General features: G+C 49.2%; 1 protein-coding gene across 22 annotated transcripts in view; it reads left to right on the top strand.

Annotated features, from left to right (window-relative positions):
* Nucleotides 1-25,049, top strand: part of PCBP3 (poly(rC) binding protein 3) — a 245,679-nt gene that overhangs the window by 165,889 nt on the left and 54,741 nt on the right. For 18 of the 22 annotated variants that reach the window (XM_072738943.1, XM_072738937.1, XM_072738940.1 and 15 more), the window contains one exon: nt 23,880-24,011. In XM_072738943.1, coding sequence (XP_072595044.1) covers nt 24,002-24,011 — 10 coding nt within the window. In that variant the 5' untranslated portion in view covers nt 23,880-24,001. Of the gene's footprint in view, nt 1-17,604; nt 17,880-20,500; nt 20,621-23,879; nt 24,012-25,049 lie in introns of those variants that run through there. The other 4 variants (XM_072738931.1, XM_072738927.1, XM_072738935.1 and 1 more) reach the window with 3 other exon arrangements.

Raw genomic sequence — 25,049 nt, 5'->3', positions numbered from 1 at the left:
GGTGGCTGCCGTAGCGGTCAGCATGGCCTGGGCTGCGCTGTGGTTGCCATCGGTTTTGGGTCCGCTGTGGTCCTGCTGGATATCAGGGGGATGTCTGTCACCGGAACACAGAGTGGCATGTGCCACCTTTGCTCACTTTTGGTTGGGAAGAGCAAGTGTATGGCCAAGCACGACACAGGGATGGGAAATATTCCACGCCCGGGGAGGGGGACCGAGGCTTTGCCGAGCACACAGGCCCTCTGACGTCAGTGTCACCTGGAGGAAATCCTTCCATCATTCTTTGGCTCCTGTCCTCCACCCTCTGTCCTTTGTCGCCCGCCCCTGAGCCGTGCTTGGGGCCTGCCCACCTCCCCTGAGCTGATGGCTGGAAAGCCTTCTGCCTGGCTCTGTTGCCAGCCCTGGGACAGGACAGGGCACTTTGTGTTTCACTCTGGGGAGGCTGCTGGCCATGGTCAGCCCTGCGTGGCTCTGGCCTTCCCTCCGGGTGTTGCGAGAAATGACCCAAGCCCTTCTGTAGCTTCTGCCCCTGCCCAAGAGAGGGATGGCACAGGCCAAGCACCCTGGGGGTCCCGGGCTGTGTCGCGTGGGCCGTGATGAGAGGGTCCAGAGGTTTGCTCCTCCTCCTCGGCCACACGGCTGGCCGTGGCCTCACCCTGCTGTCAGGGTGCACCGGGCTCGTAGTGTGATTCCTCTTCTCCTTCTCTTCTCACTTATCCAGAATCTGTGCCCTCTGCCTTTACTCCGGGCTGGGAGTGATTTTAGGTGGTGGGGACGTAGTGCGCCGGGCGTTCAGAGGGAGGGCACAGGTGAGCAGAGGAGTGGCCTCTGCAGGCTGGCCGCTGTGGTGGTGGTCTGCAAGGCTGCTGGGAGCCCAGACAAGACGCCTGGAGGTGGGGGAGTGGCTGGGCCGTGTCTTGGGTCGTGGGCGTGAAGCCGTGTGTCGGGCCGAGCTCCCGCAGAGGAGCCAATCCATGGTGTAGGAAGCGCTGGTTAGGTGGGCGGGCAACAAGCAAGGCCTCACGGGCTTGGCCGGGCCCCCAGCCGGGGCCTCACGTGTGTCTCATGGAGCTTTGCAGCCTCCTGTTGTCTCTGGGTCCCTGTCTGTGCCCGTCTGCCCAGCGACGTCGGGTCCGCAGTGCCCCAAGAGGTAGGCTTCCCTGGGCAAGCGGGCAGCCTGAGTCCCCAGGCACCATCCCGAGCTCAGGGACCTCCATGTCCCCAGGCTCCTGGCGGGCATGTGCGTGCCACTGAGCCCAGCTGTGAGCCACATCATCTTCCCCAGGGCTCAGATCAGCTCTCAGTGGGGGCAGACAGCCCCTGGGCACTACCCACAGCCAGGGGAGAGGGCAGGAGCGGCCCCACTGTGCTCCCTCCCCTGCTTGTGCAAGTGATCCCCGTCTGGACAGTCGTGTAAATCATATTTTTAATAAAACAAGATAGGTAACGATGGGGGAGCGTGGCACAATAATGACGTTTATAAGCCAACTTTAAGACGCTGCAAACATTTCATGACTAAGCCTTTTCCAAAAGGGAAGGGAATCAAAGGAGCGTGATCACCATCTGCTCCTGTCACTGTTGTGCAGAAACGAGGAGCTCTGTGCTCCTGCCCTCGCCCCGGGTCCCCCCTTCTCCTGCCCCAGTGCAGCCCGGTCCCCCCTCCCACCCCTCCCGGGCAGCGGGTGTCCCGCTCCCTGCTGTCTTCTCCCGGGAGGGAGGTCCTTCCCCGCGTCCCAGCCTCCGGGCTTCCTGCAGCCCAGCTCTGCTCCTCGGCCCGGAACGGAGGACCCCCACCCGGCAAGCCTGTCCCGGTGATGCGCGGCCGATCCTCCCGTCCCGGGGGCCCCTGCCCTCCTGCAGCCCCCACCCCCGGCGCAGCACCTGTCCCACGGGGTCCGGAGCACTAGCGCGTGATCCTGTTTTCCCGTCCTCCCCGCAGAGTCAACGTGCTGCCGGGGGAGCTGTGGCAGAGGCCCCGGCCTTTGCGGGGCACCCGCAGCCCTCGGGGCCTCCCGGCTTGTGCCGACGTCGTGTGGCCCACGAGGCCGACGGGCGCCCTGAGCGCCAGACGCCTGGCTCCTCAGGAGAGAACGGGGCGTCCTTTGACCTGTTTAGGGAAGGAAGCGCCGGAAGCATTCTGGGGTCCTGCCTCCTTTTACGGAACTTGGCAGAACTGGTTAGTCAGCTCGTCTAGGTCCTCCAGCCTCCGACATTCACTTACGGCGACCAGGGAGGAGTCCTCTGTGGACGCAGACAGGGAGTCGGCCGCTGAGGTCTTGCTCCATCACGTGGGCGTCACAGCGGGATCCTGAAGAGCTTCGGCTTTCACCCGGGATGACACCTTGTTCCACACGCTGCAAGCACGACCGCCCGTCGGCTCGTGGGCTCTGGGGAGGTGGCCGCCCGCAGCCTGGCAGAGACCCCTGCCCGCCCCCGGCACCGTCCGGGGATGGGACTCTGGGGGCCCAGGCGGAGGTGGACGGGGACGGCCGGCGTGCGGCAGGCGCGTTGAGCACACGCTTCCCGGGGGCTCCCCCATCCCCTCATTCATGGGATTCGAATGTGAAATCTGATTTTTGAATGTTGGACACAAATTCAGGCCACGTGGACCAGCGAGCACACGTCAGACCACATGTGGTCACCCGAGTGAAAGCCCACGTGCAGGGAAGGCCCAGGCCACGCCGGGTCGTGATCGGTGAGCGGAGGGAGTGGGGTGTCAGCACCCCTGGGCCGAGGCCGCCCCACGTCCTTGGCTCTTGGAGGTTGGTGACCATTACGGCCCCCTTCCCCGGGTCCCCCCGCAGAGGCCCCGACTGAGGAGGCCCGAGGCTGTGGGCTCTGACACACGGGGTCAGGGACGCCCGTCCGCGGGTCCCGATGCAGCCCGGGTGTGTGCTCTGCAGCGTGACACCCGGCACAGGTGTGCACTGTGCATGGCTCACTTGGGACCTGTGCCTAGGTCACCTGCGGGGGTGCATGCACCAGCTAGAGGCCTGCGCTCTCTACCAGCCTGTGTCTGCAGGAGCTGGATCGCCCCAGGCGCGCACGCTGCCGGCCGCTGGCCCCTCCCGATGGCGGGGGACGGGGGGGCGGGGGGGGCCGAGGTGGCCATGCTGGGTCCAGGCTCTTGGCCCCCGGCACCAGCCGGCCGGTGTGCGCGGACGCAGCAGCTCCCGGAGACCGACCGCGGCGTGTCCTCCCGGGTCTCCGCGCGGAGGCTGAGGCGCTGCTCGCGGCGGCGCTGGACACGGCAGCGGCTCGGGAGCCTCGCCCAGGTGGGGACGAGAGCGGAGCGGCGCATCCGAAGGCCCCGGGTACCGGCCGGACGCCGAGCTAGGCGGCGGCGGGGCAGGAGGCCGGGCGGCTGGAGGTGCCACCGCGCTGCATGACAGCTCCGAGGGGCGGCCCGGAGGCGGCGGGGCTCGCTCGGGCCCCCCAGCTCCCCCCGGGCCCCCCTGGGCTCCCCCGCCTGCCCCAGAGCCGCGCTCGTCCTGCGGCTGCTGTGACCCGGCCGCCCGCGCGCAGCCCCGGGAGGACGGTCCTCGGGGGAGGACTGCGCGTCTGCCGGGCGAACAGCCAAGGGGGCGGCCGCGGCTTGCCCGCCACGACCCGGGGGCGCTGCCCGACCGGCCCCGAGCCCCGAGGCCGAGTCCAGGAAGGCGCGGGCACGGAGCTCCGGGGCTGTGCTGCTCCGTGGCGGCGGCGTGACCGCGGGCAGGCCTGACCCCGAGCTCGGCAGGCAAGGACGGGCCCGTGAGGGGGGCGGGGGGCGGTCATCACCGGGCGTCGTGCTCCCCTCGCCCTGCCCCGTGCCCCCGCTGCCCCCGGAGCCGACTGCTGCCATCTGGCAGGCTTGCGGGTGGTCGCAGGCCCCATCGACGGAGCCTCAGAGTGGCTCCGTGTCATCTGATCCTGAAGGTGCCCCTGTCCCAACTGCCATAGTCACAGGACCAGTCACGGCCCCCCTGGAGCCAGAATGACCCCCACACAGCGTGGCTGCGAGCGCGCCGGCACCTCCGGATCGCCCTCCGCCGTCTGCCTGTTGCCTGCACCGTCCTGCGCTGCCGTCCCACCCGCCGCCTCACCGTGGACCGTCCGGGCGCCGTGGCCTCCGTGCAGCAGGGCCCAGCCCCCTGCTTCCACCGTGTCAGGACTTCTCCTTCCCTCCCATGGGGTCAGCGCTCCCTGCCCTCGAACCCGGGCTCCCCTGTGACTTCGTGTCAAATCACAGGAAGCGGCGCAGTGGGCCTGGCCATCACCGCCCCTGGCCGTGTGGTTCTCAGGCCGTCCCACGTCCCGGGCTCGGCCGCTGCGTCCTTGCAGGCTCACTGGCCATCTCCCTCATCCTCCCCACATCATAGAACCTGGCTTTGTTCCTCCTGAGCCGTGTTTTCCAGACGAGCACACTTAGGCACTGCCGTGCGCTGCCCCGTCGGGGGAGCCAGGTTGTGGGCGCGGCGGCTGTCGTGGGTCCCCCGGGTCCGCTGGCCACTGCCACCAGACCCGCTGCTCCGTCAGGGCGGGTGGAACAGTGACCTGCCAGCCGTGGAACCCTTTCCACGTGGATGAGTTGGGATTATTCCATATGCGGTGACGTCTCCTCACTCCCTGGGGTTGTCTAGTCACCTAAAATATGCTTCCTACCGGAAAGGCAGGAGACCTGTTTCTTTCCTTTTTTGGATTTAACTTTTTTTTTTTAATTTTTTTTTCACCGTCCTATGGGTTTTGTTTCTCTTCCTGCTTTTTTTCCTTTCTGTGTAAAGCATTATTATTAACATATGGATTTTACGTAGAAGGTACATTTGTTCTCTTGCAACTATTCTTCCCTTTACTCAGATTATTCCGTGTTTGCGGGCTTCCGCGTGGATATGACCACACCGGTCTTTGACGGTTTCCTTGACTCCGTCACGTGACGCGTCCTGTTCTCCTCTCTGATGCTTGCTTTCCCAGACCTCCTGGAATCAGCTAATTCCCTCAGGGGCCCTACTTCGTCCTGGTTGGGGAATGATATTTAGAGACCATAGTCTAGGCATTAAGGGTGCTTATTGCAATTGAGCATCACCACTTTTTCATAGTTTTAGTGGAGAGAGCGAAGGAGGGGAAAAGAAGGGGAAAGTGTGAGTTCATAGAAATAGTTCTAAGTCAAATGTAAGATCGCAGAGTTTCTACTTAAAAATTTTTAAATTTAGTACTTGTTTCTCTTTTGTCTTATTAGCATTATTACTTATGTGCTTTACCCTAAATGTACATATAATGACTTTGGAATATTATTGGCACCCACAAATGGCTCATCAAGATTTCCTGGCATGTGTGTCCATCCCTGAGGAGATCCAGACAGATTCCTGTGCTTTAAAGTCAGTTGCCACAATTCTTCTGTCTGTGTGCTTATGTCACCAGCTTCATGTATACTTGGGTTTTTTTTGGGCCGGGGGGATTAAAAAAATTCTTATTTTTGATTATGTAACATTTATATGATTCTAAAGTAAAATTATGGGCAGCCTCGGTGGCTCAGCGGTTTAGCACCGCCTTTGGCCCGGGGTGTGATTCTGGAGTCCCGGGATCGAGTCCCACATCGGGCTCCCTGCATGGAGCCTGCTTCTCCCTCTACCTGTGTCTCTGCCTCTCTCTCTCTCTATCTCTCTGTGTCTGTCATAAATAAATAAATAAAATCTTTAAAAAAAATAAAGTAAAAATATATTGGAGACTATTCAGAAAAGTCTCATGTCCACCCCTTTCCATCCACCTTCCTCCCTTCCCAGGTAGGTAGCTTTGTCTTTCTTTCCATTATTTGTTCTTGAAAATATAAATAAATAAATATATACGTGTGTATGTAAATGAGCTCCTCAACTTAGTAAACATTTCCTTTTTCATATTTCTTTTGATTCTTTTTTTTAAGATTTTATTTATTCATGAGAGACAGAGAGGGAGAGAGGCAGAGACACAGGCAGAGGGAGAAGCAGGCTCCATGCAGGGAACCCGATGCAGGACTCAATCCCGGGTCTTCTGGATCATGACCTGGGCCGAAGGCAGGCACTTAACCACTAAGCCACCCGGGCGTCCCTTTTCATTCTTATTAGGAAAGTTTGTTTGTTTATTTATTTATTTATTTATTATTTATTTATTTATTGGCTTTATACTGTTGTCTATATAACTTTTTTTTTTAAGATTTTATTTATTCATTCATGAGCGACCTAGGGAGAGAGAGAGAGAGAGAGAGAGAGAGGCAGAGACACAGGCAGAGGGAGAAGTAGGCTCCCTGCAGGGAGCCCGACATGGGACTCGATCCTGGGACTCCAGGATCATGCCCTGGGCAGAAGGCAGGGGCCAAACCACTGAGCCACCCGGGGATCCCACTATTGTCTATATAATTCACAAAAACCTCTCTTTTCTTTTTTTCTTTTCCCTCGTCTATTGATGTGCTCTCCTGGGGGTTTGAGGGAGCTGGGAGCTGCTTCTCTCCCTCCAGGCTACTCCCTCTCGGGGGCTGTAAGGCTCCCCTCGTTCCTCCCCTGCCTCTTCTCCCACGTTATTACCTTTATCGGTTCCTTATCTCCATCACATGGAACATTTATACGTTACTCTGTCACCACCAACTGCATCATTTAGTTCAGGTTCTAGAGCTAAATGGACCCGATGCTTGTCACCGTACTCCTTGTGACATAGCTTCTCCACTTACCTCGCGGTTGGCTGGAACCCACTCGTGTTGGGTTCTTCGGGGTAGGCTCTGCAGGAAAATGTTCCCGGGGTTCCTGCACGTTCACATCTTTTTATCTGTGGCCTTTCCAGCACAGCTGTAATTTAGCTGCATAAAATGCTTGGTTTATATATTTTTTTCAGTTTAGTGTCTTAAAAAGTGTTGCTTTGCTTCTGCATTGCTGTCGAGAACCCCGACCTCCTCGCTCTGATGTTCTTTTCATTATAAGTGTGCGGGGCCTTTTAGGCTGGGTGCCCCGAAGACTTGGCTCTAACATCTGTTTTCCTGAAGTGTGTCTTGCTGTGAGCTGCTCAGGCTTGAATTTTCAGGAACGTGGGGTGCCCAGTCACGGTGTCGGTTCAGGCTGTTTTACGTCCGGAAGTGTTTTGGGGTGATCCGCGAGTATATGTGGAGACGCAGCGGGTGTACTCACATGCACGGACGGCGGCTCTGTCTTGCCCGTGCTTTGTGTCCGTCATGTTCTCTGGAGTCTTCTTCCTGCACATCTGTCTCATTATTTTTTTTCCTTGTTTCTCTTCTCTACGCTCTTTCCTGGGCCTTCTGTGCTCTTTGCTCATATGCTGCTTCTGCTTCTCACTTGTGACAAACATTCTGGTTTATTCCTGAGCTCTCTACCAACCACCTTTTTATGTCTTCCTGTTTCCTTGCCATGTCACTTTGAGATGTTCTAATTCTATTTTAAATTTTGTTCTTCTAAAAAATAAATAAAAAATAAATTTTGTTCTTCTAAAATGTTGATGATTTTCAAAGTTTTTAGTTCAATTTGACATATTAATTAGGCTATAATTTTCTACCTTGGGTTCATAGTTTTCTGATGTATTTTTATTATCTCTTACAATGTTTCATTATCACTATTTTATGGGATTGAATCATAATTCTCTTCTGCCTTTTTTTTTTTTTTAATAAGGGATTTTCTGGACCATTTGGGAAGAGGTTCCTGCAGAGGAATTGGGAATGAGCCAGAATAACTTTCCTAGCCTTGTGGACCAAGGGGTTTCTCCTTTATTGTGGCCATGAAAGATTTTTTAAATGGCCTCTGCACAGGCCTTCCTGTTGGTGAGCATCACTCCTGCTTCTGGAGGACTTCCACAGTCTGATGTCTGTCATCTGGAGAGGAACAGCGCTCAGCACTCCCCCCACCACCACAATGCTCCCCTCCCATGGCTGTGCTGTGCCCACCCCCTCAGCCGTCACCCTCAGCCGTCACCCTCAGCCATCACCCTTGGCCCACCCCCTTAGCCATCACCCTTGGCCCACCCCTCAGCCTGCACCCTCAGCCATCACCTGTCCGCCATGGACACACTGAGGCTGCTCCTCCTCTCATTGTCTTTCTCTGAAGACTTCTGTGTTCCAGTAGCTTCACTTGTGGTGTTTTGGGGACAGTTTTTTTCTCCATATCGTTCTTTCCCCAGAAGTGAAGATTGTATATTTCTGAGATTCCTGAGGACTTAGAGCCCTCAGCACTGTTTAAATTTCCTACAAGCTCCTTCCTCCCTTCCTTGCAGCCTTCCTGCCTTCCCTCCCTCCCTCCTGTCTTTCTTCCTTTGTTTCCACCTTCCCAGAACCTGGGGACCTGGGTTCAGCACATACCTCCTGGAGTTTCTCCATTTGCTCTCAGAATATTCACCTAGATTCCCACTTAGTGTCAGTTCTATTTCTTTGTGGGAGATGTTGGTATTGGGGCGGCGGGGGGTTCTGAGCTTTGTGATTCAAAGGCCTCTTCCCCACTTACTATTTCCTACAAACGCTGTGCATCCGGGAACTCACTCAGACCCTGCTGCTATGTTCTGGCCACACCTACCCCGGTCCTGGGGATTTGATGGACTCCTGGACATCTGACTGTACTGAAGAGGTCTCGGGGTTTTTCTTTGTTTATCTAATCATAGTATCTGGGGATTTTTAAGGAATTTTGAAAATTAAAAGAAAAATTGGCGCCTGGGTGGCTCAGTCAGTGAAGCATCTGCATTTGGCTCCGGTCATGATCTCAGGGTCCTGGGATCAAGTTCCGTGTCAGGCTCCCTGCTCAGTGAGGGAGTCTGCTTTTCCCTCTGCCCCTCCCCCCTGCTTGTAATCTCTCTCTCTCTCTTTCATGCTCTTGCTTTCTCATATAAATAAATAAAATTGTTTTAAAAAATGGAAAAAAGAAAAAAAATAATAAAAAAATGGAAAAAAGAAAAAACCATCCTGTTACCATGAAATAGTGAATTTTTATATTTAAGTCCTAGGAGACTTAATAATCAGTTAAGTAAACAACAAACATCATTGTCCTGTATGGTTGATATTCATTTCCTTTTATTCATATTTTCACGTTCTTTATTCTGTATTTCTTTCTGCAAATCCAATATTCTTTCTGTGGCCATTTTCCTTGTGCCTGAACAATACCCTTTGCCACTGACTGTAGAGTGGGTCCACCAGGAAGAAAGTCCCCGTTTTCTGATTGTCTGGAACGCCGACAGCCACTCCATCTGCGAAGGACGACCACTCGCGGGCGAGACCCCGGCGCCTGATTTCCAGCACACCGCAGCCCTCCTGCCCTGGCAGCCGCGCTCGCTGCTGAGAAGGAAGCCTTCGGCCTAATGACTGCTCCTTTGAGAATAATCTCATTTATTTCTTTGCTTGCTCTGGAGGTCTCTTCTTTGTCTTTGTTTCCTTGAGATCCTATTACGCTGCAGCCAGGCTGAGGTCCTGGGTCAAGCGAGCGTGGACCGGGCTGGGCTGGGGCCTGAGTCAGTCCCTGCGACACAGCCTCGGCTCCGCCCCTCCCTTCTCCTTGGAGCCCGAGTGAATGTAGGTCGCGGCTGCCCGGTGTGCGTGTGTCTCATCCCTCGCGTTCCCGTCTGGCTCTCTCTGTGCTGCCTTTTGGGCCATCTCGCATGGCTTAGTTTTTGGCTCATAAAATCTCTCCAGTTCTGCACAGTACTGTTGTTAAACGTGTTAGCTGAGTTTGAAACCGGGTTTTGGAGCTTTTTGTTTCAGAATCTTTCTGTGTTTGCTATAAGAAACATTATTTGTAAAAAAAAAAAAAAAAAATTAGTTTTGACTTTTATTCTGAAAAAATCAGACTCGTAGGAAGTAACAAAAATAGCACAGTCTTCTGTAACATTTACCCAGCTCCTTCCAGTGGTAACGTCTTACCTAATGTTAGTACAGTATGAAAACCCAGAAAATAATACAGGCGGTACTGCTAATTAGACTACAAACTTTATCCCAGTTTTACCAATTTTTACCTGCACTCAGTTATGTGTGTGTGGTAGGAGTAATAGGAGGGGGAGGAGGAGCAGTGGTAGCAGTGGTAACAGCAATAGTATTAGTAGTAACAGTAGTACTAATAGTAGCAGTGTTAGGAACAGCAGCAACAACAGAAGTAGTAGCAGCAGCAGCAGCAGCAGTAATTAGTGGTGTGGGTCATAATCGTAGCAAGAGTAGTGGAAATAGTAGTAGTAGTAGTAGTAGGTCATAATCCTACCAGTAGTAGTAGCAGTGGTGATAGTAGTAGTAGTACTAGTGGTGGTAGTAATAGTAGTAGCAGCAGCAATGGTCCTAGTAGTAGTGGTGGTGGTGGTGGTAGCAGTAGTAATAGTGGCAGTAGTAGCAGCAGGTGTTGTAGCCTTGGTAGTCGTCGTCGTAACGGCAGGACTGGTAATTGTAGTAGCAATAACCGTAGTCGTAGTAATAGTAGTTTGATTTTGTGCGGTTGTATCTGCTGCACAAATTTGTATAACCACCCCCACCATCTAAGATACACAACTGCCCCTTGCATCGCCTCTGAGGAACTGCCTTGTGATGCCCTGAAGTATTCGCCCTCCACCCCACTCCCAGCTCTCCCCTGGAGACCAATAATTGATTCTTGATAATTGATAATTATGTCCTTTCAAAAATGTTACAGAATTGGAGTCTTACAGTTTGCAACCTTTTAACACTGGCTATTCTCCCTCCACATAAGGCCCTACCTACAGACCTGTCCCAGGGGCCATGCGTATCGGTCGTGTGTTCCTTTTTCTGCTATGTCGCACTCGGTGGTGTGGGATGACCACAGTCTGGCCACTCACCCATTGAAGGACATCGGGGTTGTTTCCCATTCTTGCCTATTGCAAATAAAGTCACCGTGTAAGCCCAAGCACAGTTTTTCATGTCTGTGTAAGTTGTTATTTCTCTGGCATAAATACCCAACAGTACAGTTGCCAGCTTCCATAGGAAGGACGTGTTTCATTTTATAGTAAGTGATGTTTCCAGAATGGCTATACCATTTTATATTTCTACTTAAATGTATGGGAGATCCGGTTCCTACATTCCTTGCCAATATTTGATACTACCACTGTTTTTCAAAGCTGTTCCAATGGATAGGTAGTGACACCTCCTTGTGCTCATAATTTGCATTTCCTTAATAGCTAATGATGTAGAGCAGCATTTTCGTGGGTTTATTTTCCATCCATATACTTTCTGCAGGGAAATGTCTGTTCATGACTTTTTCTCATTTCCTAATTGATGTTTTTTTTTTTTTTTAACTCCATTACCTATTTCACCCGTCCCCTCACTCTCCTCCCTCTGGTGATCATCTGGTAATCATCAGTTTATTCCTGTAGTTGAGAGTCTGTTTCTTGTTTTGCCTCTTTCTTACTTCTTTCCCTTTGCTTGTTTGTTTTGTTCATTAAATTCCACATATGAATGAAATTGTGTGGTGTTTGTCTCTCTCTGACTGACATCTCAACACCCTCTAGCTCCGTCCATGTTATTGCAAATGGCAAGATCTCATCCTTTCTGATGGCTGAGTAATATTCCATTGTGTACACACCACATCTTCTTTATCTGTTCATCTATTGATGGACATTTGTGTCGTTTGGATAAATACCTAATAGTGCAATTTGCTGGGTCGTAGGGTAGCTCTGTTTTTAACTTTTTGAGGAACCTCCACACTGTTTTCCACAATGGCTATAGCAATTTGCCTCCCCATCAGCAGTGCACAAGGGTTCCTTTTCCTCTGCTTCCTCACCAACACTTGTTTCGTGTGTTGTTGATGTTAGCCAGTCTGACAGGTGTGAGGTGGGATCTTGTTGTGGTTTTGATTTGTATTTCCCTGATGATGAGCGATGTTGAGCATCTTTCATGTGTCTGTTGGCCATCTGGATGTCTTCTTTGGAGAGATGTCCTCCGGCCATTTTTTAATTGGATTGTTTGGGTTTGGGGTGTTGGGTTGTATCAGTTCTCTATATATTTTGGAAACTAACCCTTTATCAGATTTGTCATTTGCAAGTATCTTCTCCCATCCTGTAGGTTGCCGTTTAGTTTTGTTGATTATTTCCTTTACTGTACAGAAGCTTTTTATTTTATTTTTAAAAAATATTTTATTTATTTATTCATGAGAGACACAGAGAGAGAGGCAGAGACACAGGCAGAGGGAGAAGCAGGCTCCATGCAGGGAGTCTGATGCGGGACACAATCCCGGACCCCGGGATCACGCCCTGAGCTGACGGCAGACGCTCAACTGCTGAGCCATCCAGGCGTCCCAGAAAAGCTCTTTTTTTTTTTTTTTAAAGATTTTTTTTTTTATTTATTCATAGAGATGCAGAGAGAGAGAGAGAGAGAGAGGCAGACACAGGCAGAGGGAGAAGCAGGCTCCATGCAGGGAGCCCGATGTGGGACTCGATCCAGGGTCTCCAGATCACGCCCTGGGCTGCAGGCGGCGCTAAACCGCTGTGCCACCAGGGCTGCCCGAAAAGCTCTTTTTTTTGATGAAGTCCCAATAGTTTATTTTTGCTTTTGTTTCCCTTGCCTCAGGAGACATATCTAGAAAATGTTGTGCCTCAGATATGGCTGATATCTGAGAGGTTACTGCTTATGTTCTCTCCTAAGATTTTTATGGTTTCCTGTCTCATATTTAGGTCTTTACCCCACTTGGAATTTATTTTGTATAGTTTCATTCCTTTGCCTGTAGCTGCCCAGTTTTCCCAACACCATTTGTTGAAGAGATGATCCTTTTCCCGTTGCATAGTCTGTCCTTCCCTGTCAAAGATTAACTGACCATGTAATTGTGGAATCATTTCTGGGTTCTATGTTCTGTTCCATTGATCTATGTGTCTATTTTTGTGCCAGTGCCATACAGTTTGATTATTATGGCTTTGTAATGTAATTTGAAATCCAGAATTGTGATGACTCTTGCTTTTCTTTTTCAAGATTACTTTGATTGTTCCGGGTCTTTTCTATTTCCTTTTTTCTTTTTTTTTTAAGATTTTATTTATTAGAAACAAAGAGAGGGGCACAGACACAGGCAGAGGGAGAAGCAGGCTCCATGCAGGGAGCCTGACATGGGACTCGATCCCAGGACTCCAGGATCACGCCCTGGGCTGAAGGCAGCGCTAAACCGCCAAGTCATCGGGGCCACCCGGGTCTTTTCTGTTTCTATACAAATTTTGGGATTGTTTGTTCCAGTTCTGTGAAAAATACTGTTGGTATTTTGATAGGGATTGCATTAAATGTGGAGATTGGAGATGCCTGGGTGGCTCAGTGGTTGAGCATCTGCCTTCGGCTCAGGTCATGATCCTGGGGTCCTGCAGGGAGCCTGCTTCTCCCTCTGCCTGTGTCTCTCATGAATAAATAAAATCTTAAATAAATTAATTAATAAATGTGGAGATTGCTTTGGATAGGATAGACATTTTAATGTTATGTTATTCCAGTCCATGAGCTTGGAATGTCTTTTCATTTCTTTGTGTCATCTTCAATTTCTTTCATAAGTATTTTATAGTTTTCAGAGTACAGGTCTTTCACCTCTTTGGTTATTAGGTTTATTCCTAGGTATCTTACTATTTTTGGTGCAATTGTAAATGGGATTCTTAATTTCTATTTATGCTGCTTCATTACTGTTATATAGAAATGCAGTGGATTTCCGTATGTGGATTTTGTATCCTGTGACTTCGCTGAATTTGTTTATCAGTTCTAGCAGTTTTTTAGTGGAGTCTTTCAGGTTTTCTATATAGAGTATCATGTTGTCTGAAAAGAATGAAAGTTTTAGTTCTTCCTTACTGATTCAGTTACCTTTTATTTCTTTTTGTTGTGTGATTGCCTTTGCTAGGACTTCTGGTACTATGGGAAGTAAGAGTGGTGAGGGTGGACATTGCTGTCGTGTTCCTGACCTTAGGGGAAAAGCTCTTGGTTTTTTTGTTTTTGTTTTTACCATTGAGTATGACATTTGCTGTGAGTTTTTCATTTATGGCTTTTATTATGTTGAGGTATGTTCTCTCTATCCCTACTTTGTTAAGGATTTTTATCATGAATGGATGTTGTACTTTGTCACATGCTTTTTCTACGTCTATGAAATTATCACATGTTCTTACCCTTTTCTGTGTTGATGTGATGTATCACGTGGACTGATTTGTGAATATTGAACCACCCCCAGCCCAGGAATAAATCCCACTTGATGGTGGTGAATGACTTTTTGAATACACTGTTGGATTTGATTTGCTAGCATCTTACTGAGAATTCTTGCATCCGTGTTCATAAGGGATATTGGCCTGTAGTTTTCTTTTTTAGTGGAGTCTTTGGTTTTTGGAATCAGGGTAAAGCTGGCCTCATAGAATGAATTTGGAAGTTTTCCTTCCTTTTCTGTCTTTTGGAATAGTTCAAGAAGAATAGGTATTAACTTATTTAAATGTTTGGTAGAATTCGCCTGTATAGCTATCTGGTCCTGGACTTTTGTTTGTTGGGAGATTTTTGATTATTGATTCAGTTTTTTTTACTGGTTATTGATCTGTTCAAATTTTCTATTTATTCCTGTTTCAGTGTTTGTAGTTTGTATGTTTCTAGGAATTTATCCATTTCTTCTAGGTTGTTAATTTTTTGGCATATAGTTTTTCATAATATTATGATTATTTGTATTTTTATGGTATGGGTTGTTATTCCTCCCCTCTCATTTGTGATTTTATTTATTTGAATCTATTCCCTTTCTTGGTATGTCTGGCTAGAGGTTTTCAATTTTATTGATTTTTTTTCAAAGAACCAGTTCCTGGTTTCATTGATATCTTTTACTGTATTTATAGTTTCTCTATCATTTATTTCTGCTCTAATCTTCTTTCTGCTGGTTTTAGGTTTTATTTGTTGTTATTTTTCTAGCCCCTTTAGGTGCGGAACTAGGTTATTTGAGACTTTTCATGGTTCTTGAGGTAGACCTGTGTTGCCATTTCCCTCCTTCTTTCCTTCCTTCCTTCCTTCCTTCCTTCCTTCCTTCCTTCCTTCCTTCCTTCTTTCTTTCTTTCTTTCTCTCAATATATATGTTTATTTATTTGAGAGAGAGAGAGAGAGAGAGAAAACAGGCATGTGAGAGTAGGGGAAGGGTAGAGGAAGAGGGAGCGAATCCTTAAGCAGACTCCATGCTGAGTTGTGGACCCAACATAAGGCTCAACCCCAGGACCCTGAGATCATGACCTGGCTGAAATCAAGAGTTGGACCCTTAATGACTGAGCCACCCAGGTGCCCCAATTTTCTAATTGATTTTTTAAAACAAGTTTTTTTTAAAGATTTCAGTTATTTATTCATGAGAGACAGAGAGAGAGAGAGAGAGAGAGAGAGAGGCAGAGACACAGGCAGAAGGAGAAGCAGGCTCCATGCAGGGAGCCCAATGTGGGACTCGCTCCCAGGACCCCAGGATCATGCCCTGAGCCAAAGGCAGACACCCCACCCCTGAGCCACCCAGGTGTCCCTCTAATTGATTTTTAAAAGAATTTTATTGTTGAGTTTTGAGTGTGCTTCATATATTCTGTATGCTAGTCTTTTGCTGGATACGTGGTTTGCAAATATTTTCTCCCAGGTTATAGTTTGTCTTCATTGTCTTAACAGGGGATTTTGCATAGCAAATGTTTTTGATTTTCATTAAGTCCAATCTAGTGATTTTCCCTTTCACAGATCATGCCTTCTGTGTCAAGTCTAAGGACTCTGCTTACCCTAGATTCTGAAGATTTTTCTCCTTTGCCTTTTTCCTAAAGGTTTTAGTTTCTTGTTTTATATATATGTCTATCATCCATTTTGAGTTAATGTTTGTGTAAGGCGTGAGACCTGAATCAGGGTTCATTTTATTGCCTATTCAAGTGTCTGAAATCCATTTGTTGAAAAGACTACTTTTTTCTTCATTGAATTGTTTTTCCACTTCGTCAAAAATGAGTTGGGCATATTTGGGTGGGTTTATTTCTAGGTTCTCTAGTCTATTCTATTGGTCTGTGCTATCTTGAAAACTGTAGTTACAGATTCAGACTTATTATTGCCCTGAGTGATTCTTTTTGCTTTATTCTTTTTTTCCCAAGATTTTTAAAGCTACTCTATGGTTTGCACCTTTCTGTATAGGTTTTATAATAAGCTCACTTATGTCTACAAATCATTGCTGGGATTTTTAAAAAATTATTTAAATAGTAGCATGAAGCCCAATGTGGGACCTGAACTCACAACCCTGAGATCCAGACCTAAGCTAGGATCAAGAGTCAGATGCTTAACAACTGAGCCATCCCGTTGCTGGGATTTTTAAAAGAATTGCATTGAACATTTAGATCAATTTGGAGAGAACTGATATTTTTACTATGTTGAGTCTTCCAATCCATGGATATAATGTGTCTCTCCATTTACTTAGGTTTTTGAAATTTACTTTATCAGCATTTCACAGTTTCCAGGATACAGATCCTGTATATGTTAAGTGTATATAAGTAATTCATTTTATTTTGAATTATTTTAAATGATACTGTGTTTTAAATTTTGGTTTATGTGAGTTCACTGTTAGTATCTAGAAAATACAGTTAATTTTTGTGTATTATTCTTATACTCTGCCTTTCTGAACTCACTTATCAGTGCTAGGGGGTTTGTTGTGTAGATTCCTTGGGATTTTCTAGGTAGAAAACTATCATTTGCAAATAGAGATAGTTTAGTTCTTCTTTTCCAGTCTGTAGGTCTCTGATTTATTTTTCTTGCCTATGACATGGCTGGAACCCACAGCATCCTGGATAAGAGTGGTGACTGCACAGCCTTGCCCTGTGCCCAGCTGTAGGGCAGAGCATCCAGCTTATCAACATTAGGTATGATGTTAGCTCTAGGTTTCATAGATGCTGTTTATCAGGTTGTGCTAATTTTCTTGTGTCCTTAATTCGCTGGTATTTTTTATTGTGAATAAGTTGAATTTTGTTAGATGCCTTTTATGCATCAATTTATATGATCAAATGGGTTTTATAGATACAGTGGATTATATTGATTGACTTTTTCTTGTGGAGCCAGCCTTGCATACCTGGATAAACCCTACTTGGTCCTGGTGTATAAATCTTCTGTACATTCCTGGATTCGTTTTGCCAATTAAAAAGTTGTTTTAGTTTATTTGCGTCTATGTCCATAGGGCACATTGCTCTGCTTTTGGTATCAGGGTGATGGCGACCTCACAAGATGAGTTGGGAAGAATTCTCCGTCTGTTTTCTCTAAAGGATTGTCTCAGGTTGGTGTTCGTTCTTCTTTAAATGTTAAAATTCTCCAGTGAAACCATCTGGCCCTGGAGATTTCTTTTTCTGTAGCTTTTTATTACAAATTCAATTTCTTTAGTGGTTATAGGGATATTGAGATTAATGATTTCATTTTGGTTGATTTTTGGTTGTTTGCTGGTTGTTCTTCATAGCTCCTGTTTCTCTGTAGGTTTTTAGAGATGTGCCCTGAGCATGTTCAGCACTTACTGATTTTCTTTCCTTTTTCATGTTGAGATTTTCCTAGTTTGGGGCACAATAAGTGATTTTCCTTTGTATCCTGGGTACGTTGGCTATCGCGTTGGGGTATCCGTGCAAACTGTCTTAGCAGGCCTCTGCTGACCCCACATGGGGGCACCCTGCTCACAGCGGACTGGGGTGGAGGTCCAGGCCCCTCCCTTGGTCCCAGGACACCTGGGGGCGGGTGCTTGGTACTGCCAGGCAGGGGAGGCTAAGCTCCCAGGCCAGCCTCTTTGCACGGGGGCAGGGAGGGGTGTTTCCTTGGTCGCCGCCTGCGAGGGCAGAGGCTGTCTGGCTGCCTCGGCTTCCTGTCCCAGTCCTTGGCCTGGAGAGAGAGCAGACATTTCATGAGACTTGTTTTTCTGTGTCCTGCAGCATTTTTAGGTTGCAGGCTTTCCCAGTGACCAGTTTGGAATATACAGGAGGGAAACGAGATGACACAAAATGAAGTGGTGAGCTCACCGCCGCGTCATTCCTCAAACCCTGAGCATCCTGGCAGCCTGCCTCCCTCCCCCCGCTTGCCCGAGTTTTCCTCGTTTGTTTTGTGTTTGGCGTCCAGTTAGTTGTGCTCGGCAGGAAGAACGGGAGCGCGGTGGCTGCTCGGTCATGTCCACGACCAGAGGCCTGGTCCTCCTTGTAGCCTCTGACACCATCTGTGCCCTCTTGATTATTTTCCCTCATCAGTGTCATCAGAGGGCTGTGTATTCCTAGACCTTTTTTGAAGAACTAAATTTTATAGTTGTTCATTTTCTCAGTGGGCTCATGTCTTTTCTCCAGACCTATTCTTTGTTATTACATTCTTTGTATTTTCTGTGGATGCTTTCTGCTATTTTCTAAATTCTTAGGTTGAATTTCTTTACTCGCTAATTTTTGTTCTCTGTTTATTCCTAACACAGGCTTTTAAGACTGTAAATTCTACGGTCGCCACTTGCCACAAAGTTCGGCATGTTGCAAGTTTATTGGTCTAGTTATTTTCTAATTTCATTATGTCATTGCATCCATTTCTTATTTAGAAGCTTTTCCTTTAATGTTTTTGTTTTTTGTTTTTTGAGAGAGAGAGTGTGTGTATCCTAGCAGGGTAGGGAATGGCAGAGGGCAAGTGGCTCCTAGTGGGGCTTGACCCCATGACCCTGAGATCATGAGCTGAGCCAGAATCAAGGGTTGGATACTCAACCACCTGAGACACCCAGGCGCCCCCAGAAGCTTTTAAAAGATGTCATGTTCGGGGGAATTATAAAGCTACCCTTTTGCTAATGGTCTCTAATTCAATTGCCTAATGGGTGGAGAGCATAGTCTGTTTGATTCCGTGTCTTCAAAATTTGTTGGAACTTGCACTGTGAGCTGGGGCATGGCCAGTTTGGGTCCCTGAGAGCCTGAGGGGAGCGTGGAAGCTCCGAGTGTCACACACGCACCGCGCGGTGTCCGTGGGGTCGCGGCGGCATCTTCATTGGATTTCCCTGAGCCGGTGTGGGCCGCTCCTGAGAGCTGTGCTGGCGTCTCCTGTGCGTGCACGCGGTCTGGCTTGAGGTCCCCCCAGACCGAATCCGCAGGGATGGGGCCCCGCAGCCCCTGTCCCGCCTCCGCGCCCACGGCCGCGGCCGGTCCCCCTGGCTCGGGGCTGGATGCTGGCCTAGCCTCCTGCACTGTCTCCCCACTTCCCTCCTGCCCTCCTGGCCCACACCAGAGCCCCCTGGGTTCAGTATCAGGATCCACCGTCTTCGCCCCATTGGCCCTTTGTGTCTCAGCCCCGCAGAGGCCCCCAGAGGTTCTCACCCTCCCGGGGTGGCTCCTGCGCTGCCCCCGCGGCCTCCCTCCCCTCCTCCCCGCTCCTGCAGGGAGCCCCGCGGAAGCAGGGGGGTAGCACTTGGCCCCCCTGGCCCGACGCTGCAGAGCTCCTGGCGGGGCCCAGGCCGCCTACGCCGCGCACGCGTGTGAGTGCGTGTGTGCACGTGTGTGCCTCGCCGCGGAATGGGGAATGGGCTTCCTTTGTCTGGGCCGCGCCAGGAGGAGGCGTCCCTGGGGCCTCATCCTTTGAAGCTGATTCGTGGTGGCGGCCGTTCAGCCAGGCGTTGAGACCGTCGCTCCCGTTGTGGCCGAGGGGGCTGCGCGGAGGTGAGGAGAGGGATCCCGTCCCTCGTCCCTCGCTTGTCCCCGTCTCCCTCCCGTCCTCGCAGCGACCCTGCTTGAAGGGAGAGCGCAGCGTCGTTCCCTCGGACGGTGCAGGCCGCGGGGCGTCCCGGCCCCCCGACGCGCTGCTGCTGGGGGTGGAAGAAGCGGGTCGTTGCAAGAATGGGACTGGCTGTCACACCACTTTATTTTATTATTTTTTAAATTTATTTTTATTGGTGTTCAATTTGCCAACACATAGAATAACACCCAGTGCTCATCGCATCCAGTGCCCCCCTCCGTGCCCGTCACCCAGTCACCCCCACCCCCCACCCACCTCCCCTTCCTCCCCCCCTAGTTCGTTTCCCAGAGTCAGGAGTCTCTCATGTTCTGTCTCCCTCTCTGATATTTCCCCTGATTTTTTTCTCCTTTCCCCTTTATTCCCTTTCACTATTTTTTATATTCCCCAAATGAATGAGACCGTGTAATGTTTGTCCTCCTCCGATTGACTTACTGCACTCAGCATTACACCCTCCACGTCCATCCACGACGAAGCAAATTTGTCGTTTCTTTAAAGATTTCTGGTCTCCTTGTCTTTCCTACCAGTGTAGTGACATGTCAGGGCCATATCTATTAAGTAAACCAGCTCCCTCTAGATACATCTAGAATGTTAGGAGTTGCAAGTGGAATGTCCTTTGGGTAAAGTTCACTGATTTCTGGTTTTATGACATTCTCACCAGAGCCTGCCATCCCCACTGTTGCTGTTTTGTGCAACTCACTGAGATCCTAATCCTGCTAGAGTTCGGATCGCCCCGGGGCGGGGGGGGCAGGAGTCCTCACTGTCCCACTGGTCGTCTCCCGTGTAATGCTCCTGCTTTAATTTTGGCGTTTCGCTGTCCTCAGAACCGCTTGTCATTGAGTCCGCGTCCCGGATGAGTCACCCTCTGCAGAGGCGAAACCTCCCGTTGTCCCTGGAAGAAAAGAGCCAGAGGATTTCTGGGGCCAGATGCCTCACGGAAAATTCTACTTACTACCCGCTTTTACTCCCCTGCCTCCGGCCCTTCCCTCTGCAGACATTCTGGAATGTGTGCGTGAGTTGGCTGGCGTCCAGTCGCCTCTTCCCTTAAAGGCATGGGTCTCAGCTTTCCAGGCTTTGCCACACTATTTACCACATCGTCACCCGCTTCCCAGATGCCAGTATTGTGTTGCTTGTTCTCTCTCCTCCTGACTTTTCAGTACTTCTGAGTCTGTGCCTTTTTATTTTGTGTTATTGAGCAAATGCACATTAATTCTGCAGTTTCATGGGAGGTTTCTCTCTTTACTTTTTTTTTTTTTTTATCTTTTGAGTATTGATTGCCTTTTTTTGTTTTTTAAAAAAAAGACCTTATTTATGAGAGCGAGAAAGCTTGAGCGGGGGGGCGGGGCAGAGAGAGAAGCAGACTCCCCGCTGAGCAGGGAGCCTGACATGGGACTCGAACCCGGGACCCTGAGATCATGACCTGAGCCGAAGGCAGACACTTCACCTGCTGAGCCACCCACGTGCCCCGCCTTTGGTTTGTTTTTTTTTTAAATTGAGTATAATTCACACACCCTAAACTCCATGCTTTTAAAGCCTACATTTTAGCAGTTTCTAGTATATTCACAAAGGTGTGCCGTCATCACCACTGTCTGTCTACAGGACATTTCATCACCCCAAAGGAAGCCCATACACATCACTAGTCACATCCCTAGTCCCCTTTGCCTTTCCTCACCCTGGGAGCCTTGAGTCTACTTCCCGTCTCTCCGATTCACCTTTCCGGCATCTCATCTACTTGGGACCGTACAGTTACGTGGTTTTCCGTGTCTGGCTTCTCTCACTCAGCATCCGTGTCTCCCAGGTTCATCTGTGTCGCATTTTGAAGGCTTCACTCCTTTTTCGCGTGACAAAATGATACCCCATCGTGCGGCTAGACCACATTTGGTCTATCCCTCCATCAAGTGATGGCCATTTGGGTTGTTTCCACTCTTCGGCTGCCATGAATTTCATGTGCAAGTTTTTGTGTGAACGTGTGTTTTTGTTTTATTTTATTTCTCACTTGTAGATACTTAGGAGTGGAATCGCCAGGTCATATGTTAACTGGTTTAACGTTTTGACGAGCTGTGAGACTAACAGAGTGGCTGCACCATTTCGTGTTTCCACCAGCAGTGTATGAGGGCTCCAGTTTCTCCATATCCTGGCTGACATTTATAATATTGTTTTTCTTCTTTCTTTTCCTCCTCCTCCTCCTCCTCACTATTATCAATATCATCATTGTTGCTACTATTATCACTATTATTGCCATCCTACGTGGGGTAAAATAGTATCTCATGGTGGTTTTCATCTGCATTGCTCTGATGACTAATGGTGTTGAGCATCTTTTCATGTCCTTATTTGGCTGTTTGTCCATCCTCCTTAGAGAAATACATATGCACATCCTCTGCACATTGAAAAATTTCTTTTAGGGGCAGCCCCGGTGGCGCAGCCGTTTGACGCCACCTGCAGCCCGGGGTGTGATCCTGGAGACCCGGGATCGAGTCCCACATCGGGCTCCCTGCATGGAGCCTGCTTCTCCCTCTGCCTGTGTCTCTGCCTCTCTCTGTGTGTCTCTATGAATAAATAAATAAATAAAATCTTAAAAGAAAAAAGAAAAAGAAAATTTTTTTATTGTTGAGTTGCAGAAGTTCTCTATATGGTCTGGTTAGTAATCCTTTCTCAGATACATGATTTGCAAGTATTTTCTCCTATTCTGCTGATTGTATTTTCTCTCTTCTTAATGCCCTTTGATGCATGAAAGCTCTTAATTTTGGTTGTTGCCTGTGCTTTTTGGTGTTGTATCCATAAAATCCTCATTTCCAAATCCAATGTCATAAAGATTTGTTTCCCAATATTTTCTGTAAGCGTTTGTACTTTTAGCTCCTAAGTCTAGGTCTTTGGTCCACTTTGACTTAGTGTTTGTACGATTTGAAGGGTCATTCTTTGCAAGTGGTCATCTAGTTTTCCCAGCACCATGTGTTGCAAAAACTATTCTTTCCCCATTAAACTGTCGTGGCATCCCTGTTTAAAATATTTCCTTTGCTTTCTGATGAATTCCCACTTACTGACTTTAAGACCTAACTCAGCAGATACTAGCCTCTCTACCAATCACGATGGAGATTCTTTTTTTTTTTTTTTAAGATTTATTTATTTATTTATGAGAGAGAGAGAGAGAGAGAGAGAGGCAGAGACACAGGAGGGGGGAGAAGCAGGCTCCATGCAGGGAGCCCGACGTGGGACTCGATCCTGGGACTCCAGGATCACGCCCTGGGCCAAAGGCAGGCGCTAAACCACTGAACCACCCAGGGATCCCCAAGATGGAGATTCTTAATAGTACCTTTCCTGAAATCCCCTTGAACTTGGTGTTTTCCAGTTTGTTCTACTGTGAACGACAGTGTATTACATGGACGACACATTTTAGCTTGGAACAAAGCAGTCAGTGCTGTGGTTTATTGCCTAAAGTGGTTACCTGATTGACTTGGAGAAAAGCAAAGACATTGAATAAAGGTCTTTAGTTATTTTTGGTGCTCTGACCTCACAACTCCAAGTGTTGGATGCTGTTGTAAATAAGCCTTTTAAGATGTCTGTAACAATTCATAGAGACTATAAATACACACTTATGGAATAGAATTATAACGCAGCAAAGAGGATAATGTACAAAAATGGGTACTTGTGACGGGGGATTAAATTTCCAATTTGGGCAACCAAAGTGAATTTAAAACGTAAATAGTCAGGAAACTTAGACTCGGGCAAAACTGATACTCTCTGGAAAACCACTGGGCGGCCTGGGGGGGCAGGTCTGCCTGGACGAGAACGTGCGCCAAGACATGGGGCCGGAGGGGCAGGATGGACAGCATGATCACGTTTCCTGTGAGAATGGGAAACCACAATGCATTTGGGCTAATGTGTAATTTCATGAAAGCTGTTCCTAAATCAGTGGGGTGGGAGGAGGGGGAGAGAACGGGACTGAGCACTGTCAGTAGAAGGTTGACTGTGTCATTTACATCCTCAAAGGTTGATATAGTTTCACCAAAAAGCTTCTTTTGGACTTGTCATTTATGAAATGGAAGCCTCCTCACCTTTAGAGCTGCCTCATTTGGGGTAAATGGAGCAGCGTTCCCAGAACTGGGTCTCACGGTTCCGCCTCCGTGTCCCACACATGCCGTATACTTGTCCAATGCTGAAGACGTGTCTGCTGCTGTGTCGGAAGCAAGAAACCGTGCTGCGGGGGCTCCGTGCTCATGGACAGGGTCGCGAACGTGCACGCTCACATGCCCTGTGTTCTGTGTTTTAGGTAGGTGAGCCCCGGGACACAGTCGGCCGTGCCACTCACCGGTTCCAGCTGTGATGCTCTAAGTCACTGTCAGCGTGAACACTTGCCGTCTATGGATCTGCTCTGACTCTTAGAGCCTGCTTATGGGGGAAGGTGAGTGACTGTAAAGTATGTTTTGCTCGCTCCTCTGTTTCCCTGGAACATGGGTAACAAGGTCAGAGTGAGCCCTGAGAACAGCGAGGCAATATGCGGTTGGCCCTCTCCTGCCCACAGCATGGCATCCCTGGGGAGCAGCGCCAGGAAGTTTAACAGAGGAAGGCGGCGGATGCGCGTGTGATCGTGTAGGAGTAAATGGCTTTCCTGGCTGACTCTAGAGTTGAGGTGGAGTTTGAGGAGCAGGTCTAAGCTGAGACAGCACGTTCACCCGTGGCTTTCCCCCTTGCATGTTTGAGGAGGACGGGAGCCCTTAGAGCTGTTTTCCCCTAAGCATTCCTTGCTTTTACACCTCTGGCCCTCTTCCCACCATTTTCTAAAGAATGCCGGGTGGGGACTCCGAAGAGCTGGGTCTGTCGTCACCTCGTTTATCGGATCCCCCATAAATGAGTGCCCGCCACATGCAGGGCCCCTGTGCTAAGCACTACATGCTAGCCTGGCCCCACTGACAGTCTTCCCGCGTGTGCAAGGGTGCAGCACCATGTGTGTGGGCGTGCATGGGCAAGAGCACACACATACAGGGGTAGGAGCACGTGTGTGCATGGTTACACAGGAGCACGTGTGTAGGAGTATGTGTGGGGAAGGTGCACGCACGCAGAGTGTGTGTGCATGTGTGTGCAGGAGGGGGGCGGTGTGCCCGTGTGCACAGTGCGTGTGTACATGGTTATAGGATCACGTATGTCCAGCATCTGTGCGTGCATTCGCCCAGGAGCATGTGTGCAGGAGAGGGTGCAGTGTGTGTGCATGTGACTAGGAGTGTGAGGTGTGTGCACGAGTGCAAGAGCATGTGTGTTCTGTGCCCCTGTGTGCTCCAGGACCCTGAGGTCCGCACTCTCTTTGCCGGGCCTTACGGGTTCTACACCTGCAGGAGCCGACTTTCTCTGGCCTCAGCCTGAGGCCTCCAGTTCCTTCCATGGCACATGGGCCTCGGCCGTCCCCAGGCTGGTTCTAATTTATTCACGTGTGTGTTTATGTTAC

The sequence above is a fragment of the Vulpes vulpes genome, chromosome 15 (assembly GCF_048418805.1).
Source record: "Vulpes vulpes isolate BD-2025 chromosome 15, VulVul3, whole genome shotgun sequence".
NCBI lineage: Eukaryota > Metazoa > Chordata > Mammalia > Carnivora > Canidae > Vulpes > Vulpes vulpes.
Note: the sequence above shows the minus strand (reverse complement) of the source record. Positions and strands in the feature narration are given on the sequence as shown.